This window comes from Nicotiana tabacum, chromosome 4 (assembly GCF_000715075.1).
Source record: "Nicotiana tabacum cultivar K326 chromosome 4, ASM71507v2, whole genome shotgun sequence".
Taxonomy (NCBI): Eukaryota; Viridiplantae; Streptophyta; class Magnoliopsida; order Solanales; family Solanaceae; genus Nicotiana; species Nicotiana tabacum.
In genome coordinates, this window is record NC_134083.1 from 106,803,463 (window position 1) to 106,824,022 (window position 20,560).

The following is a 20,560-nucleotide window of genomic DNA, read 5'->3' on the forward strand; positions in this document are numbered from 1 at the left end:
CATGATTATATCTTAGATTTAACATCAAATTTATAAGAATCAAGGAGGAAATTTAGGGATTTTCTTCAATGTTTTAAAAAATGATGATTTGAGTTTTGAGAGTCGATTTGGACTCGAATTTGAAAACAAAACACATATATGTAGTCGTGGTATGGGTAGTCAAAATCTACCCTTGGACCCGTATTTTGACCGGGTGGGCCCGGAATTGACTTTTATTTACTTTTTGATAAATGTGTAAAGATCATGTCTTTATCGATCGTAATTAGTTTCCCTTGCATTGTTTGATGATATTAAGTCATTTTTTGTTAGATTTGAGTCGTGTGGAGGTAAATTTTAGGGAAAAAGCTATTTTTAACGGTTGATTTGGCCTAGTTGAAGTAAATATCTTGCCTAACTTTGTGTGGGAAACTACTCCTTACGATTTGAATTGATTTTGTTAATTGCACTATGTGGAAGACGTGTACACGAGGTGACGAATGTGTACACGGGTTTTATGTGGTATTTTGACTGGTGTAAACTTTTAAACTTCTTCCATGCTTTTAATTGAATTTGTTATAACATGTTACACCTTTCATTGTTAAATTTACCCTCACAAGCTCTAATTGACGTTGTTAGCATTTGTTCTATCCTTTATAATTACTATTGCTCTTATATGCTTTAGTTGAAGTTGCTACCTTCCTTATTGTGTTGTTACCCCTTTTTTTGCTGATTTTCTCTCACTTGAAGTTCCTATTTCCTGGAATATTTTCTTGTTGGGTTATTGATTTTGAAGTTGTGAAAGCCATTATCACAATGAGGTTGAAGTTGTTAATCGTTAAGATATCTTTCCTTGTTGAGTATTCCTCATCCATTTGTTGTTATTGAGATTTTTGCATATATTGTGATTGATCCATGGGCTATATGTTATGGTAACATTGGTATTATTAATTTTTGCAAGTGTTGTGGCATATGGGCACATGTGGTGCGAGTGAATTATTGTATTTTGATATTGATACGCATTCAGTGGTACAAGAAAAAGGGTTGATACCCATGCGGTGAGATAAAATGGGGTTTATACGCGCATTTCTAGTAAGAGAATTACTTGAAGTCACATGGTGAGATAAGGGGGCTAAAACACGTGTAGCTATTTTGGGAAAATGGTTTTAAAAATAAATGCAAGGCTGACGTGGTGATATTAGAAAAGATTATTGAAATTGTGAAATGTGAATATGAGGCATGGTACCTCAGTTGTGATTCTTGTTATACATTCTATGTTAAAAAGGCTTGTTGGTTGAACATTTCTTGTTTTTTCCTTCATTGTCTTACTCGTATTTGTCCTTATTTGATTACTTGTTGTACTTATCATGTGTTCACTTCTCATTGACTTTCTTCCCTTAAATTATGTTATTAGCCTACATTATTATACCACTGTTGTCATTCATTTCCTCATTTTCTATTATCGGTCTTTATTATTCTCTGTTCAATTTATCTTGTCCTAGTAGGTGTCCTGACATGGCCTCGTCACTACTCTACCTAGATTAGGCTTGATACTTACTGAGTACCGTTGTGGTGTACTCATACTATGCTTTTCACATATTTGTGCAAATCCAGGTAGATCTGCTTGTGTCGGACCCTAGTGATCATTAAGCTATTTTCAGAGACTTCAAGGTACATCTGCCCGACGCTCGCAAGCCTCGGAGTCCCTTTACTGTTTATGCTCTATTCAGATAGTGTTGTATTAGATATTTTTGTACGCTTATTTATAGCTTATGATTCAGTCTCACCGGGTTTTGGGAATATTGTATTGTGGTTCTATATTGAAGTTATTATGAGACTTATCAGCTTTATTTCATGTTTTAGTCATTGTTTCTGTCATATCCTCGTGTATGTTAGGCTTACCTAGTCTTAGAGACTAGGTGCTATCACAGCATCCTAAGGTGGGAATTTGGGGTTGTGACAAGTTGGTATCAAAGCTCTAGGCTCATAGGTATTACGAGTCATAAGCAAGTTTAGTAGACTCTTGCGGATCGGTACATAGACGTCTGTAATTATCTTCGTGAGGCTACAAAACTATTACGAAATTCCACTTCTTTCATTCCTTATCGTGCAAATTTGTTGACTTTGAAATCTGAATCTTTGTCTTTCTATTCTCTTACAGATGGTGAGGACATGCACTGCTGGATTAAGTGATCAGACACCCGCGCCCCATATGGTAGAGTCACGCGAGGCTGGGGCAGAGTCCGAGGAGAGGAACATGCTGCAGCCAGAGCACCTACACGAGCAGCGACTGAGGAGCTGCCAGTAGCTCCGGTTAGGGGACAGGAGACGCCCGTTATTGCCCCTGGACTTCAGGAGTGTCACGACCCCAATTTTCCTTCGTAGGGTATCGTGATAGCACCTAGTCTTTAAGACTAGGTAAGCCTAACATTTTGCGGAATTAATGAATATAAAACTTAACTCAAATCTCAACACATGAAATATAAATACAATACGCGATTCAATTAATTTGCAACTCAGAGTAAAAAGAAGTCACAAGCTTCCAAGAGAAAATACTAAGTGTCTCTATACATCAGAGTTTAAGAAGAATAAGGAAAACAACATAGCAAGGATAGAGGGGGACTCCGAGGTCTGCGGACGTTGGCAGATATAACTTGAAGTCTCCACATACAGTCCAGCTCACTGGTATCTGGTCTGGTTGGAAGAACCTGGATCTGCATAAAACGATGTGCAGAAGTGTAGTATGAGTACACCACAATAGTACCCAGTGAGCGTCAAGCCTAACCTCGGTAGAGTAGTGATGAGATCAGGTCAGGGCCCTACTGGAATAAAAGAAAATGAGTCAGAAAATATAACAATACAATGAAATGAATGAGAAATGAACAACGAGAAATTTCAGAAAGGTAACAGCATTGCAAATAGAGGTAAACAACAGAGGTGCTCCCGAGGTACCGCCTTGTAGCCCCAAAAGTAAATACACAAAGGGGGGATCTCCCGAGGTACCGCCTCGTAGTCCCAAATATAAATATGCAACATGGGATCTCTTGAGGTACCACTTCGTAGTCCCAAAAGTAAATACACAACAGAGGATCTCCCAAAATACCGCCTCGTAGTCCCAAAAGTAAATATGCAATAGGGGATCTCCCGAGGTACCGCCTCGTAATCCCAAAAGTAAATACCCGACAGGGGGAGCTCCCGAGGTACCTCCACGTATTCCCAAAAGTAAATATGTAACTCATAACCTATGGAACAACGAATTTACAGCAAGGAATCATACAGTTAAAGACCGAATATAGGATCACAGAGGCAAGTAATTCAACTAAGCATGTTACAAAAATTTCAAGTAAAAGTTAAGACACGTAGACATGCGATACTAGGCTATCATGATAGCTACGCATGCTAAGGCAACTCGGTTAAGGAGTTTAAAAGAAGACTACTCAGCAAGAACCAAAATTTCCACATTTAGCCCGTGTACGCACTCTTCACCTCGCGTACACGTCGCTTACATATCACAAATTGTTACAACAGTACCAAATCCTAATGTGATTTCCCCCACACAAGGTTAGACAAGTCACTTACCTCAAATCTCACTCAATCAATCGATAAGAATGCCTTTCCCTCGACTTTCCGACTCCGAACGACCCAAATCTAGCCAAAAGTAATTGCATACTATAAATACGACTACAAGAAACTAATTTAAATAATAAATCTACGACTTTAGCAAAGAATCCAAAACTCAGCCCAAAAAGTCGACCCGGGGCCCACGTCTCAGAATCAGGTAAATGTCACAAAATAAGAACACCCATTCAATATCGAGTCCAACCACACCAAAATTACTCAAATCCGATACAAAATTCTCAATCAAAACCACAAAATTTGGCCTAAGGATTTTCCCACCCTTTTCACAGTTTTAACAACCCAAATCGTTAATTAAAGGAAGAAGTTAAAGACATAATCGTGGAAATTAACCAAAACTAGGTAAGAATCACTTACCCCTATCACCCGAGTGAAAATCCCTCCAAGAATTGCCTCCCACCGAGCTCCCAAAATAAATTTTGTGTTATGAACTCAAACCCTCATTTTTGGAATATAATCTGCCCAGGCTTTTTGTTTTTGCGGTAAAAAATCCGCTTCTGCGGTGAAATCTCCGCACATGCGGAGTTCACTTAAACTTCCAAACTCCGCACCTGCGCGCAATCATCCACATCTGTAGAAGCACTTCTGCGATCTCTCATCCGCTTCTACCGGGGCGCATCGGCGCAAGCACATCCGCTTCTACGGATATGCCCCCCAAGCACTCGTCTGCTTCTGCGTTCCATCTTCTGCAGAAGCGACTCCGCTTCTGGGGCCTTCACGTCGCACCTACGACCACTATCTATCCTCACCATCCCTGCATCTGCGATTGCCCGCTCGCTTCTGCGAGCTCGCACCTGTGGTCAATCTTGCGCAGGTGCGATTGTACCATAACTGGTGCCTTCAGCCATTCACACAAGTCCAAATTAGTCCGTTAACCTCCTGTAATCCACCCGAGGCCCCCGAAACCTCAACAAAATATACCAACCAGTCCTAAAGCATCTTACGAACTTAGTTGAGCCCTTAAATCACATCAAGCAATGCTAAAAATACGAATTGCGCATCGATTCAAGCCTAATGAACTTTAAAACTTCAAACCTCTACATATGATGCCGAAACCTATCAAATCAAGTCCGATTGACCTAAACTTTTGCACACAAGTCATAATTGACATTACAGATTTACACTAACTTTCAAAATCAAAAACCGACCCCGATATCAAAAAGTCTACTCCCGGTCAAACTTCGCAAAATCATCCAATTCTCAAACTTTCGCCAGTTGGTGCTAAAATGACCTACGGACCTCCAATTCAATATCCGAACATGCTCTTGAGACCAAAATTACCCTACGGAGCTATTGGAACTGTCGAAACTCCATTTTGGAGTCGTCTTCACATAATTCAAGCTATGGTCAATTCCTAGAACTTAAACTCCCAATTTAGGGACTCTGTGTCCCATGTCACTCCGAAACCAAAAACAAATCCTTCCGGTAGTTACGTAACCACAAAATGAAATAAATGGAGCAATAATTAGGGGTTCGGGGCTAATACTTTCAAAACGACCGGTCTGGTCATTACATCCTCCCCCTCTTAAAACAAACGTTCGTCCTCGAACGAGTTTAGAGACATACTTGAAGTCGTAAAAAGATGAGGATAACTGCTGCACATATTATGATCGATTTCCCAAGTCGCCTCCTCGACCTGAAGACCCTCCACTGAACCTTCACTGAAGCGATGTTCTTTGTCCTCAACTTTCAAACCTGCATGTCCAAAATGGCCACCGGCTCTTCAACATAAGATAGATCCTTGTCCAACTGGACTGAGCTGAAGTTTAACACATGGGACGGATAGCCGTGATACTTCCGGAGCATGGAAACATGGAATACTGGATGAACATCAGAGAGACTAGGTGGTAGTGCAAGTCTGTAAGCCACCTTTCCAACCCTTTCGAGAATTTTAAAAGGCCTGATATACCTAGGGCTCAACTTGCCCTTCTTTCTGAACCTCATAACACCCTTCATGGGTGAAACCCAGAGCAAGACCCGCTCCCTAACCATGAATGCAACGTCGCAAATCTTCCGATCCACATAACTTTTCTGCTTGGATTGGGCTGTACGAAGTCGATCCTGAATCAATTTAACCTTTTCCAAGGCATCTTGAACCAAGTCTGTACCCAATAGCCTAGCCTCGCCCGGCTCGAACCAACCCACTAAAGACCGGCACTGTCTACCATACAAAGCCTCATACGGTGCCATCTGAATGCTCGACTAATAATTGTTGTTGTAGGCAAACTCCGCAAGTGGCAAGACCTGATCCCAAGAACCCCCAAAATCCATCACACACGCACGAAGCATATCCTCAAATATCTGAATAGTGCGCTCGGACTGTCCGTCCGTCTAAGGGTGAAATGATGTACTCAACTCCACCCGAGTACCCAACTCACACTATACAACTTTCCAAAACCGTGATGTAAACTGCGTACCCTGGTCAGAGATGATAGATACCGGTATGCCATGAAGCCTCACAATCTCGCAAATGTAAACTTGAGCCAGCTGCTCCGAAGAGTAAGTAGTAACCACATGAATGAAATGAGCTGACTTGGTCAATATATCCACAATCACCCAAACTGCATCAAACTTTCTCTGAATCTGTGGGAGCCCAACAACGAAATCCATAGTGATCCGCTCCTATTTCCACTCTGGAATCTCTAGTTTTTGAAGCAATCCACGCAGTCGTTGATGCTCATACTTCACCTGCTGACAATTTAGGCAACGTGCTACATATTCCACTATGTCCTTATTCATCCGCCTCCACCAATAGTGCTTCCTCAAATCCTGATACATCTTCATGGCACCTGGATGAATGGAGTACCACGAACTATGAGCCTCCTGGAGAATCAACTCATGCAAATCATCTACATTAAGCACAGATAGCCTGCCCTACATCCGTGATACACCATCATCTCCAATAGTGACTTCCTTTGCATCACCGTGCTGAACCGTGTCCTTAAGGACAAGCAGATGAGGGTCATCGTACTGACGCTCCCTGATACGATCATAAAGAGAAGACTGAGAAACCACACAAGCCAAAACTCTACTCGGCTCAGAAACATCCAATCTGACAAACTTGTTGGCCAAGGCCTAAACATCCAAGGTTAAAGGCCTCTCTGCTACTGGTAGATATGCTAAACTGCCCAAACTCTCTGCCTTGCAACTCAAGGCATCGGCCACCACCTTGGCCTTCCCAGGATGATAGAGAATGGTGATGTCATAATCCTTAAGCAGCTCCAACCATCTCCGCTGTCGCAAGTTAAGATCCTTCTGTTTAAATAGATGTTGTAGACTCTGGTGATCGGTGAAAACCTCACAAGGGACACCATACAAATAATGCTGCCATATCTTCAAGGCATGACCAATAGCTACTAACTCGAGGTCGTGGACAAGATAATTCTTCTCATGCACCTTCAGTTGTCTAGATGTGTAGGCAATCACCCTACAGTCCTGCATCAACATCGCGCCCAGACCAATGCACAACGCATCACAATATACCGTATAGGACCCCGATCATGTAGGAAACACTAACACTGGGACTGTAGTCAAAGCAGTCTTGATCCTTTGAAAGCTCTCCTCACAATCCTCGGCTCACCTGAACAGAGCACCCTTCCGGGTCAACCTGGTCATAGGTGCTGCAATAGACGAGAAACCCTCTACCAATCGACGCTAATACCCCGCCAAGCCAAGAAAACTCCGGATCTCCGTAGCTGAGGACGGTCTTGGCCAACTCTGCACTGCTTCAATCTTCTTCAGATCTACCTTGATCCTCTCACTCGACACCACATAACCCAAAAATGCCACTGACTCTAGCCAGAATTCACACTTCAAAAATTTTTCATACAACTTCTTCTCCCTCAAAGTCTGAAGCATAATCCTCAGGTGCTGCTCATGATCCTCCCGACTCAGGGAGTACACCAGAATGTCGTTAATAAACACAATGACTAAAGAGTCAAGTAAGAGCTGAAATACACTATTCATCAAGTGCATGAATGCTACTGGGGCATTGGCTGGCCTAAAAGACATCACGAGGAACTCGTAATGACCATACTGAGTCCTGAAAGCGTTCTTCGGGATATCTGGCTCCCGAATCTTCAACTGATGATAGGCTGAACGCAAGTTGATCTTAGAGAACACTCTGGCACCTTGAAGTCGATCAAATAGTTCATCAATACATGGCAATGGATACATGTTATTCACTATAACCTTGTTCAACTAGCGATAATCAATACACATTCGCATAGAACCATCCTTCTTCTTTACAAAAAAGACAGGAGCAATCCAAGGCGATACACTGAGCCAAATGAAGCCCTTATTGAGCAAATCTTGCAACTGTTCCTTTAATTCTTTCAACTCTGCTGGGGCCATACGATAAGATGGAATAGAAATGGGCTGAGTACCCAGTAACAAATCAATGCCAAAGTAAATATCCCTGTGGGGAGGCTTGCCCGGAAGATCCACCGGGAATACATCTGAATAGCCTCTCACTACCAGAACAAACTCGACGGTAGGTGTATCAACACTAACATCCCTCACATATGCCAGATACACATCACACCCCTTTTCAACCATTCGCTGAGCCTTAAGAAATGAGACAACCCTGCTAGGAACATGATCTAAGGTACCTCTCCACTCTAGCCGCGGTAGACCTGGTATAGCCAACATCACCGTCTTGGAATGACAATCAAAGATAGTGTGATAGGGCGACAACCAGTCCATGCCCAAAATAACATCGAAATCTACCATACTGAGAAATAATAAATCGTCTTTGGTCTTAAAACCACTAAGAACAATCAAACATGATCGATACACACGGTCAACAATAATAGAATTACCCACAGGTGTAGATACATAGACAGGTGAACTCAGATAATCATAGGATATACCCAAATATGGAGAAAAATAAGATGACACACAGGAATAAGTGGAGCCTGGATCAAATAAGAGTGATGCATCTCTATGATAGACCAGAACAATACCTGTGATGATAGAATCTGATACAACTGCCTCCGTCCTAGCAGGAAGGGCATAATATCTGGCCTAGCCTCCCCCTCTAGACGACCTCTACCTGTCTGACCTCCACCTCTAGCTGGCTATGCAGGTGGGGTGGTAGCCGGTGCTGTAACGATAGCTTGAGGACCCGATGGAGCACGCGGTACCTGAGAAATCTATGGAGGTTCACTCCTCTTAAGTCTGGGGTAATCCCTCACCACATGGCAAGTGTCACCACACCCGAAATAAGCTCTCGGAGGATGTGGCTGCTGCGACTGGCTCGGTCCTAATCGGCTGGACTGACCACTGAAGGCACCCCGTATAGGAGGTACACTAGACACTGACGGTGCATAATAGGGATCCTGGGGCCTAGGATTGGCCAGAGCAACGCTGGCAGCTCGAAGTGCTGAATGAACAGAGTGACCCATATAACCTCTGCCCTGATGAGCTGCAGCTGGGGCACGAGTACCACTATAAGTTCCAGACTCTCGAGACCTCTTGGCATCTCTCTCCTCTCTCTCTCGAGTCAGCATACCCTCCAACCTTCTAGCAATCCCCACTACCTGCTGGTACGCAATATCCATCTCCAAATCTCGGGCCATGCTAAATCTGATACTGGGGTTGAGCCCCTCAATAAATCGATGAACCCGCTCCCGAACAGTAGCAACCAAGGCTGGTGCATGCCTGGCCAAATCAGTGAATAGGACTGCATACTCTGACACGGTCATAGAACCCTGGCGCAACTGCTCAAACTCTGTACGCCATGCATCTCTTAAACTCAGGGGGACAATACTCCGTCAAGAACATATCTGAGAACTGAGTCCAAGTGAGTGAAGCTACCTCAGTCAGACTACCCAACTCGTAAGCTCACCACCACTGATAAGCCGCTCCTCTAAGCTGGAACGTAGTGAAAGAAACCTCACTATTCTCCGCAACACCCATAGTACGGAGAATACGATGGCACTCCTCAAGAAAACACTAGGCATCCTCTGACACCAAGCCACTGAAAGTAGGAGGGTGGTACTTCTTGTACCTCTCGAGCCTGAGCTGCTCCGCCTCAAAAACTACTGCCCTAACCTCGGGCTGAACTGGAGCAACCGGCTGCATTAGTATGATCTCTGGAACGACCTAAAATCGCTGCTCTGGGGTACGGGCGGCGGGAGTATGTTCTCCTCCCCCAGCATGAGATGTGGTAGGAGTGAGTGCTATCAATCATGCTGGAGCCAAGGTCGTGAACATGCTCAGAAACTATGCTAGAGTCTCCTAGAGGGATGGTGCAGTAACAGGCGTCTCAGGTGCCATCCCTCTAACTGGAGCTAGTAGTGGCTCCTCTATAGCAGCTCGTGCGGTGCTTTGGCTGCACCACGTGGACGTCTTCGGCCTCTATACTGGCCCCGGCCTCTCATGGCTCTAGCAGGGGGCGCGGGTGTCAGGTCCTCTGATCCAGCTGTTCATGTCCTCACCATCTGTGAGAGAGTAGAAAGACAGAAATTTAGAATCCGGAGTGAAAATCTCGCACGATAAGGAATAAAAGAAGTGAAGCTTTTCCTAATAATTCCATAGCCTCCCGAAGATAAGTACAGACGTCTCTCTACCGATCCGCGAGACTCTACTAAACCTGCTTCTGACTCATAACACCTATGAACCTTGAGCTTGGATACCAACTTGTCACGACCCAAATTTTCCTCCGTAGGGTATCGTGATAGTACTTAGTCCTTAAGACTAGGTAAGCCTAACAATTTGCGGAATAATTGAATTTAAAACTGAACTCAAATCTCAACACATGAAATATAAATACAATTTGCGATTCAATTAATTTACAACTTCCAAAACCCGGTAGAAACAAGTCACACGCTTCTAACAGAAAATACTAAGTGTCTCTACACATTAGAGTCTAACGAGAATAAGGAAAACAACATAGTAAGGATAGAGGGGGACTCCGAGGTCTGCGGACGCTGGTAGATATACCTTGAAGTCTCCACGCACAGTCCAACTCACTGGTATCTGGTCTGGTATGAAGAACCTGGATCTGCACAAAAAGATGTGCAGATGTGTAGTATGAGTACACTACAATGGTACCCAGTAAGTGCCAAGCCTAACCTCAGTAGAGTAGTGACGAGGTCAGGTCATGGCCCTACAGGAGTAAAAGAAAATAAGGAAGAAAATATAACAATACAATGGAATGACTGAGAAATGAACAACGAGAAATTTTAGAAAGGTAACAGCACAACAAATAGAGGTAAACAACAGGGGCGCTCCCGACATACCACCTCGTTGTCCCAAATATAAATACACAACAGGGGGATCTCCCGAGGTACCGCATCGTAGTCCCAAAAGTAAATATGCAACATGGGATCTCTCGAGGTAGCGCCTCATTGTCCCAAAAGTAAATACATAACAGGGGGATCTCCCGAGGTACCGCCTCGTAGTCCCAAAAGTAAATATGCAATAAGGGATCTCCTGAGGTACCGCCTCGTAGTCCCAAAAGTAAATACACGACAGGGGGAAACAAGAGGCAAGTAATTCAACTAAGCATGTTACACAAATTTCAAGTAAAAGTTAAGACACATAGACATGTGATATTAGGCTAACATGACAGCTACACAAGCTAAGGCAACTCGGTTAAGGAATGTAAAAGAAGACTACTCGTCACCTCGCGTACACGGCACTTACATATCACAAATTGTTACAACAATACTAAATCCTAAGTGAATTTCCCCCCACACAAGGTTAGACAAGTCACTTACCTCAAATCTCGCTCAATCAATCGATAAGAATGCCTTTCGCTTGACTTTATGATTCCGAACGGCCCAAATCTAGACAAAAGCAATTACATACTATAAATATGACTACAAGAAACTAATTTAAATAAGAAATCTATGACTTTAGCAAAGAATCAAAGACTCGGCAAAAAAGTTGACCCAGGGCCCATGTCTCGGAATCAGGTAAATGTCTCAAAATACGAACACCCATTAGGTATCGAGTCCAACCATATAAAAATTACTCAAATCTAATACAAAATTCTCAATCAAATCCTCGAAATTCGGCGTAACGATTTTTCCACCCTTTTCACAATTTTAACAACCCAAATCCTTAATTAAAGGAAGAAATTAAAGACATAATTGTGGAAATTAACTGAAACTAGGTAAGAACCACTTACCCCAATCACCCGTATGTCAATATCTCCAAGAATCGCCTCCCACCAAGCTCCCAAAATCAATTTTGTGTTATGAACTCAAACCATCATTTTTGGAATATAATCTGCACAAAAAATCCGCTTTTGCGGTCAAAAATCCGCTTTTGTGGTGAAATATCCGCATCTGCGGAGTTCACTTAAACTCCCTGACTCTGCACCTGCGCACAATCATCCGCATTTGCAGAAGCTCTTTTGTGGTCCCTCGTCCGCTTCTGCGGGGGCTCATCTGCGCAAGCACGTTCGCTTCTGCGGACAGGCCCCCCAAGCACTCGTCCGCTTCTGCGATCCATCTTCCGTAGAAGCGACTCCGCTTCTGCGGCCTTCACGTCACACCTGTGACCACTGGACATCCTCACCATCCTCGCGATCAATCTTGCACATGTGTGATTGTACTGGAACTGGTGCCTTCAACCATTCACACAAGTCCAAATTAGTCTGTTAACCTCCTGTAAGCCACCCGAGTCCCCCGGGACCTCAACCAAATATACCAACCAGTCCTAAAACATCATATGAACTTAGTTGAGCCCTTAAATCACATCAAACAATGCTAAAAATACGAATTGCGCATCGATTCAAGCCTAATGAACTTTAAAACTTCAAACTTCTACATCTGATGTTAAAACCTATCAAATCAAGTCCGATTGACCTTACATTTTGCACACAAGTCTTAGCAGGTCCACATGGATCAGGTCCCAGGTGTCATGCCAGCACAGCCTGTTATACTAGTTCAGCCTGAGGTCAGGCCAGAGGCATTTGAGGAGGAGCAGAGGAGACATGAGAGGTTCAAGAAGTATGATCCTTCTACTTTTAGTGGAATAGCTACCGACGATGCACATGGTATTCTAGAGAAGTGTCACCGTTGTCGCACCCTTTTTTTCTATCGAAAGCAGCTTTCGACGTGTGACAACTCTTTTAAATGCATATTAAAAGAGAAAAGTCGCCACCTAACGATTTTGAGGTGATTTAGGGCAACTATTTGCAAATAATTTTGTTTAACTAGTCTACGTCACCAAAGATTGGGTAAGGACTCAAATTACCTAAAAGAGAAGGTGTTAGGCACTTTTCGAGGTCCACAACTATAGTTCCCGGCCGAAGTTTAAAGTATGTGGGATTTAAAGGCTCTATTATGAACAGGTGCAAAGAAAGTCAGGCAACAATTAAACCATAGATAATTAATACAAATCTATAGACGTTGCAAGGTACAACTTAATTATTCTATATTCGATGACTAAGTGTGAAAAAAAAACATATAAAAGAGGGGGAGGGGGTCCTAAGTTTTTTAGCCTAAAGGATCACCCCGTGCAACATATAATACTTCGCAACTCCCTTAAGGTAGGGGTTGCTTGTATTATTGAGCGGGCACAAACTATCATCTCCTGCTACTTGATTATTGTGTTAAAGTTATTAACCTAAAGACACTCTAATTCAATTATAGGTCGTGTCCTACGCGTGCATTACACGTCCCATGCCTATGGTCCAGGAGGCTTTGGACCTACTATTAGGTGTGTTATAGACTCTACTTAGGATGCTCAAAAAATGATAAAACTAGCACACATTCAGAACATATAGGACTTCACATAAATGCAATAAAAGGCTCAAGTGAACCCCCCACATATAAACAGCGAATACACGCGGCATATTAGGCATGCTATCTAATAGCGTATAGAAGTGGAGCATGTGAACAAGTGAAGCACTTATATTCTTATAGGCATGCTTTCTATCAGTGTGCAGAAATAGAGCATGTCAAACAAATAAAGCACTTAGACCCTATAGGCATGTTTTCTACCCTTTTTATGGAAGAATAGAGTACACCCTTTTCCCCCAATTTCACTAACTCCCCAATTGTTTTTTTACAAATCATTACAGGCCCAAAATAAAGAATTCATGCTTAAATATTACAAACTAAAACAAATACATGCCCAATAAATAGAGCAGGCCCAAAGGAGAATAACCCAGCAACGTCGAGGCTTTCAATAAGCTCATTCTTCACACAAATAGCAAACCCAGATCTAGGTACACCCCAAAATATTAGAGTGTATTGGTTGCATGACTCAAACTTAGACACAGACCCATACTAGGCCTGAGGGGAGGACTAACTTACCCAGTAATGCCAAACTCAACCATATGAGTAACAAACTATACATGGGATTAATTAAATAGCTTTTGGAAGTCTACACACTGAATTATCAAGAGTATAACTAACAATAGTTCTCACTAAAAGATATTGATAAGTTCATAGGGCATGCATAAGGCAGGTTCATGCTTGCATTTTCAGTAGCTAAGCTGATCGGATTGACCATCATAGGATAACAAACTACTTCAAGTAAAGTTTCAAAGCAAAGCATAGTCCAGAATTAGCATAAAGAACTTCAGACATTAGATTTTAGTAGAATTATAGATAGGGAACCAATAGAGCACAGTCCTCACATGAAGATGTATAGCACGAGAACCTAATGAAAATGGCATAACCAAACAGGTTGGTGGATATGGTCTGCAAACAAACATTAATTGAGCATGAAGAGACTCGAACATGCTAAATACCAGTCATAACACAAAAGCTTAAACCACACCAGAACTCATAGTAGGCAAGGATACCTCAAGAACTGGATTATCAGACCACACACAGGAGAAAAGGCTAGATATTACATTGTTTACCTTGTAAGCCATAGGTGGGACTAAACAACATAGGATTAAACTAGGCATGGAACATACATTAAAGTTCACAATTAGCAGGGTAACACATTTTGGATAAAAATAGTTGAGAACTTAATTTAGTAGAGTATTAAGTTACACAGGAATGATCCAACAGGAACTAGAACACATGAATTAGTCTATAATAAGAATGCAGAATAAGGTAAGGAGATCATCTCAGGACGAGCAGCAGGTATAAACATTCAGACACAAAAAATACACTAGGCTAGACATGCTCGAGGTAGTGAAAATCATTCATGCTGAACACATACAATATGCATACATCGAAGGAAGAAGTTAGGCAAGTTCAAAGGCCAGAAAAGTTCAGAGCCATGAAACAACAGGGAAATATAATAGCATATTGGTTCACAAAAGTTTAGGTGCCATAGATGTAGAGACCATGAACATAAACGAAAGAGAATGAAATTTCTAGGGCCAAATATACTTACCAGTTGTAGATGAACAAACAAATAAATAAGAAGAAACAGTCCCAGTAATACTCCAATCGTCAATAGCAAAGAGCAGCAGAACCCCAAAATCCCAGTGCGTCATAGTTCCCAATGGTTTCAAGTGAACCCCGGGCAGTGCTCACACTGAGAAAGGGCAACAATCAAATTCCTATGGCCTTCAGTTTTTGCTGGCCAAGGTCTCAAAATAAAGAACAGTAGAATGAGTAAGAGTGAGAGAGCAATAGCAGTAGTTTTAAGTGGTAATCATTGCAGTAGTCGTTAAGACTTAGAGGGCGAGCGGGGGAAGGGGGTTTATATAGTAGTAACAATTGAACGAACAAATAAGGAAACATAGTTAATAAAATATAAATAAGGGAAGAGAAGCATGCAAAATCAATTCCGAATTAATTAAGTATATAATCGAGCAAACCCTAATTTAACAAGGAGTCAAAATTAGCCGAATATCTTGATGAATTGGACCCATATAACCTAGTTATTGAGTGTATCAGATCAATAACATGGTGATTATCCAGAATAAAAGCTAAACAGACCTCTCAAATATCAGCTTCCTTAAATAACTCAGTGACAAACGAACAATACCAAAGAAATGGGAAAGAAACATTATGGTTACTGAAAAAGGAAGGAAAATATGGAAGTTCTTCATATCGTTTTAGGTAGAATCTTAGGATTTGGGTGGGGCGGCTGCTAGGGTATCTCAGAGAAGAGGATAGGAAGAGGATTTGAGGGTAGCTGTCTCAGAAGAATGGGTGTTAGGGTTTGGGGCGAGGGTTATTAAAACGAGGGAATGGCTGTGGGCCGTTGATCATTTGAGATCAAAGGCCAGGATTAGAAGAGAAGAGGGGCGATACGTAGAACGCGTCCCGATCGGGTTATAATTAAAGGGCTCATTTGGTTTGGACCAGGGCAGATTGGGCTAAGGTTTGGGCCAGCTTTTGGTCCGAAAATCGGCTTAGGATTGGGCTATGAAATTAAATATGCAAAATTGTTTAAAATAATTTATAAAAATAATTAATAAATAGTAAAAATATTATTTATGCAGGAAATGCTGGGAAATAATAGCTTAACATTCCAAAAATATAAAAAAATGCTATTTTAGTATAAACAATGTAAATAATGTTGTTATGTATAGAATATAGACTATTATTGCAAAATTATATAAATAGCTCAAAATACAAAATGTAATTATATGAAATAAAGTAAAAAATATTATAAAACATATATGTGGGTGTAAATAATAAATTTGGATGATTAAGTAATCACAAAATAATTTGAAACGGTAATTAATAAATATTTAAACAATTTAAATGCAAGAAAATCAATTTTAAAGCCTTAAAAAAATACAAACAATTATGGGAAATACCTATATGACTCATGTAAATTGGTGATGATGTAAAATGATATTTTGAAAGTATATATGATATTTATAAAATATGAGGGCAAAATTGGGTATCAACAACTACCCCTATTTACCCGAGAATAATGAAAGAGTTGTCGGGTAAAGAAAATGATGATCAATTTTGTCCGAACTGAGTGAGGATGATGTGTTTTTGAAAAAATGGCTACCGAACCCTAATTCCTGAGTTGCCTACATATCCCTGGTGTTATGGGAATCAGGTTGTGTATAGTTCTGGATCCAGCGGCGAATGAAACCAATGGAGTTATTATAAGCATGATTATATGCTTCGAGGAAAGGTCTCATATATAGGATGGTGTCATGAGTAACGGATAATTTTGTGTGGAGCTATGAATGTGAATTTGAACGTTATGGATATTTGAGGTAAATGTTTGAACGTTTATGGGACAAAGAGTAAACAATTGTTGATTGTCGGCTACGTTTGAGATGATCGAAGGGCGTGAACATTGTGAACACAAATTTGACACGATGCATGCGAATATATATGGGGTTATTGCAAAAATTTAAACATGATGCAAATTTCCTTCGGATCATGAGAGTTGTCTTTGGACGATGAGGATGATGTCCATAAACCATGACGTCCTGAACTTTTGAAGCGTTTGATAAGGGATTCGCAGGCCATGAAATGGTGTCCTCGGGCCATGAGGATGGTGCCTCTAGACTATGACGCCTTTGAATAATGATGTGCAGTTTTGAGAGATCCCCAGGCCATGGCATGATGTCTTTAGGCTATGAGGATGATGCCTTCAGACTACGCCTTTGGACAATGTGGCGATGTTTCAGCCTATGAAATGCAAAGATGCGGAGATATCGATCTTTTGATAGAGGGAACAACTGATGCTAGTTGTATGTGAGAACGAGACAAGGCATCGCTTAGCCTTGTATATGATGAGGGCAGTATTTAGCCTCCAATGCTTAGCCTCGTATAATGTAATGGAGACAGTGCCTAGTCTCATGCAAGGGAAGGCGGTGCTTAGCCTTATGCAATGCTGGAGGCAATGCTTAGCCTCATGCAATATAATGGAGAGAGTGCTTAGTCTCGTGTAAGGAAGGCTATGTTTAGCCTTGTGCAATGATGGAGGCAATGCTTAGCCTCATGCAATGTAATGAAGACAATGCTTACTCTCATGCAATGTAATAGGGGCAGTGCTTAGCGACTTTTGTCGGTGTGAAGCTAGTGATCTTATTGTATGTATATATTTGCGGACATGCTTGTTATGTCCATTGTGCCTGCACCCAAATAAAAATCATGAGTTATGGGGGGAAGGTTGCTCCGTGCCTTTGATTCTTCATTTCGCCTTTGCTCCTTGGCTTGCTGCCTTTTTCAAGTCACCCTGGGGATCAATTGGCTACAACAGAAAATGAATTTTTCAAAAATATGTGATGATGCATAAAATAGATAATTTTGTCGAATCGGAGACTGTGACATGCTTTGAGACATTGTGTCCTTCTTAATTTTGAATTTTGAGGAACCTTCTCAAAATTCTGCCCCAGTTTAATGTATACTCCCGGCAATACACTTCTTGGCGATCTTTGACGTAGTGCAAACATAATCTTAAACATAATATCTCTTGACTGCATCTTAATTGATAGGTTTTGGCAATATTTATCCATCTATCTCTACAAGTATCAGAGCTCCTCCTGTTAGTACTCGGTGAACCATGTAAGGGCCTTGCCAGTTAGGTGAGAATTTCTCTTTTGCTTCGTCCCGATACAGGAAGATCCGTTTCAACACCAATTGCCCCGGTGTGAATTGCCTCGATCTAACCTTTTTGTTGAAAGCCTTTGCCATTCTATTTTTGTATAGTTGACCGTGACACACTGCATTCATCCTCTTACCAACAATAAGAGCCAGTTGCTCATACCGGCTCCGTGCCCAATCTACATCGCTGAGCTCGGCCTCTTGTATGATTCTTAGGGAAGAAATCTCCACTTTGGCGGGTATAACAACTTCAATACCGTAAAGTAGTAGATAGGGGGTTGCCCCAGTTTGCATACGAACAGTGGTGCGGTACCCGAGCAAAGCAGATGGTAGCTTCTCATGCCATTACTTGTAGTTGTCCACCATCTTTCTTAATATCTTCTTGATGTTCTTATTGACGGCCTCCATGGCTCCATTCATCTGTGGCCTGTATGCTGTAGAATTTCGGTGCTTGATCTTGAATGTTTCACACGTGGCTTTCATCAGATCATTGTTGAGATTGGCACCATTGCCGGTAATGATTGACTCAGGTACTCCAAATCGACAAATAATATGATCCCGAACGAAATCTGCTACGACCTTCTTATTCACAGCTTTGTAGGAAGCGGCTTCAACCCATTTTGTAAAGTAATCTATAGCCACCAAAATGAACTTGTGTCCATTTAAAGCAGCGAGCTCAATTGGTCTGATGACATCCATGCACCAGGAAGAGAAGGGCCAGGGTGAACTTGTTGCATTGAGTTCGGTGGGCGGCACTCGTATCATATCAGCATGTACCTAGCATTGGTGACACTTTTGAACATATTTGATGCAGTCTGTCTCTATGGTCATCCAAAAATACCCTGCTCTTAATATATTCTTAGCCAGAACAAAACCATTCATGTGAGGTCCGCAAGTTCCGGCGTGTATTTCTTCGAGCAATCTAGATGCCTCTTTGGCATCGACACATCGTAGCAATCCAAAATCAGGAGTTATTCTATATAGAATTACTCCACTCTAAAAGAAATGGTTGGCCAATCTTTGAAGCGTGCGCTTCTGAGTTTGTGTGGCATTTTCTGGGTATTCTCCTTTCTCCAAATACTCTTTGATATCGTGAAACAATGGATTTCTGTCAAACTCTTCTTCAACATGAGCGCAATAAGTTAGTTGTTTATGAATCTCAATCTGGATAGAATCGATGAAATTCTTGTTTGGATGTTGTATCATGGAAGACAAGGTAGCCAATGCAGCTGCGAACTCGTTCTGAATCCTCGGAACGTGTTTGAATTCTATCTTTGTGAACCTCTTGATCAAATCTTGCACAGAATTTAGGTATGGCAATATTTTAGTGTTTTTGGTAGCCCATTCCCCTAGTACTTGGCATACCAATAAATCTGAATCTCCGATCACCAGCAACTCATGAATATTCATGTCGATGGCTAATTTGAGTCCCAAGATGCAATCCTCATATTCTACCATATTGTTGGTGCACGGGAACCTGAGCTTTGCAGATACCGGATAATGTTGACCGGTTTATGATACTAAGACTGCCCCAATGCCCAATCCCTTGAAGTTGGTTGCTCCGTCGAAAAACATCCTCCAACCATCATATGTTTCGGTAATATCCGCACCTACAAATGACACTTCCTCATAGGGAAAATACGTCTTCAATGGTTCGTATTATACGTCTACGGGGTTCTCTGCCAAGTGATCAGCCAATGCTTGTCCCTTGACTGCCTTCTTGGTCACATAGATAATGTCGAACTCACTTAGCAATATCTGCCACTTTGCTAACTTACCCGTAGGCATGGGTTTATGAAAGACGTATTTTAATGGTTCCATCCTTGATATAAGATATGTAGTGTACACACAGAAACAATGCCACACCTTCTAGGCTATCTATGTCAAAGCACAACAGGTGCGCTCAAGCAAAGAGTACCAAGCCTCGTAAGGTGTGAACTTCTTACTTAGATAATATATCGCCTGCTCTTTCCTCCCGATTTCATCATGTTGCCCCAGGACGCAACCAAAATCTCTGTCCAACACAGACATATACAACAACAAAGGTCTTCGTGGCTATGGTGGGACTAACAACACTGTCCACCTTATCACATCATCTTTCCTTTATTTTTTCAAAAGTACTCCATTATTTTGTCAAAAGCCTTTTGACATTCTCCGGTCCAGCTTGTCGCAACGTCTTTCCTTATCATCTTGAAGATAGGCTCACATACCACCATTCACTGTGCTATAAAATGACTGATATAATTGAGGCATCCCAGAAAACTTATCATATCCTTCTTGCTCTTTGGTGGTGGAAATTCCTAAATAGCTTTGATTTTTGACGGGTCTAGCTCAATAGCACGACGACTGATGATGAAGCCTAGCAACTTCCTAAAAGGGACTCCGAAAGCACATTTTGCTGGATGACAATTTCAAATTGTATTTTCGAAGCCGGTCAAAAAATTTCTTCAGGTCTGCCATGTGATCTGAATTCCTTTTAGATTTGATTATAACATCAT

General features: G+C 41.7%; 1 protein-coding gene across 1 annotated transcript; it reads right to left on the minus strand.

Moving 5' to 3' along the window:
• Positions 1-19,058: 19,058 nt before the first annotated feature.
• LOC142180069 (uncharacterized) lies at positions 19,059-19,520 on the minus strand. The gene has a single exon (XM_075250990.1). The coding sequence runs from the start codon at positions 19,518-19,520 to the stop codon at positions 19,059-19,061; it is 462 nt and encodes a 153-aa protein (XP_075107091.1).
• Positions 19,521-20,560: the final 1,040 nt, after the last annotated feature.

Bases quoted from the DNA above. Each gene is read 5' to 3' on its own strand.
- LOC142180069 (XM_075250990.1), bottom strand. From the start codon at position 19,520: ATGGTAGAATATGAGGATTGCATCTTGGGACTCAAATTAGCCATCGAC.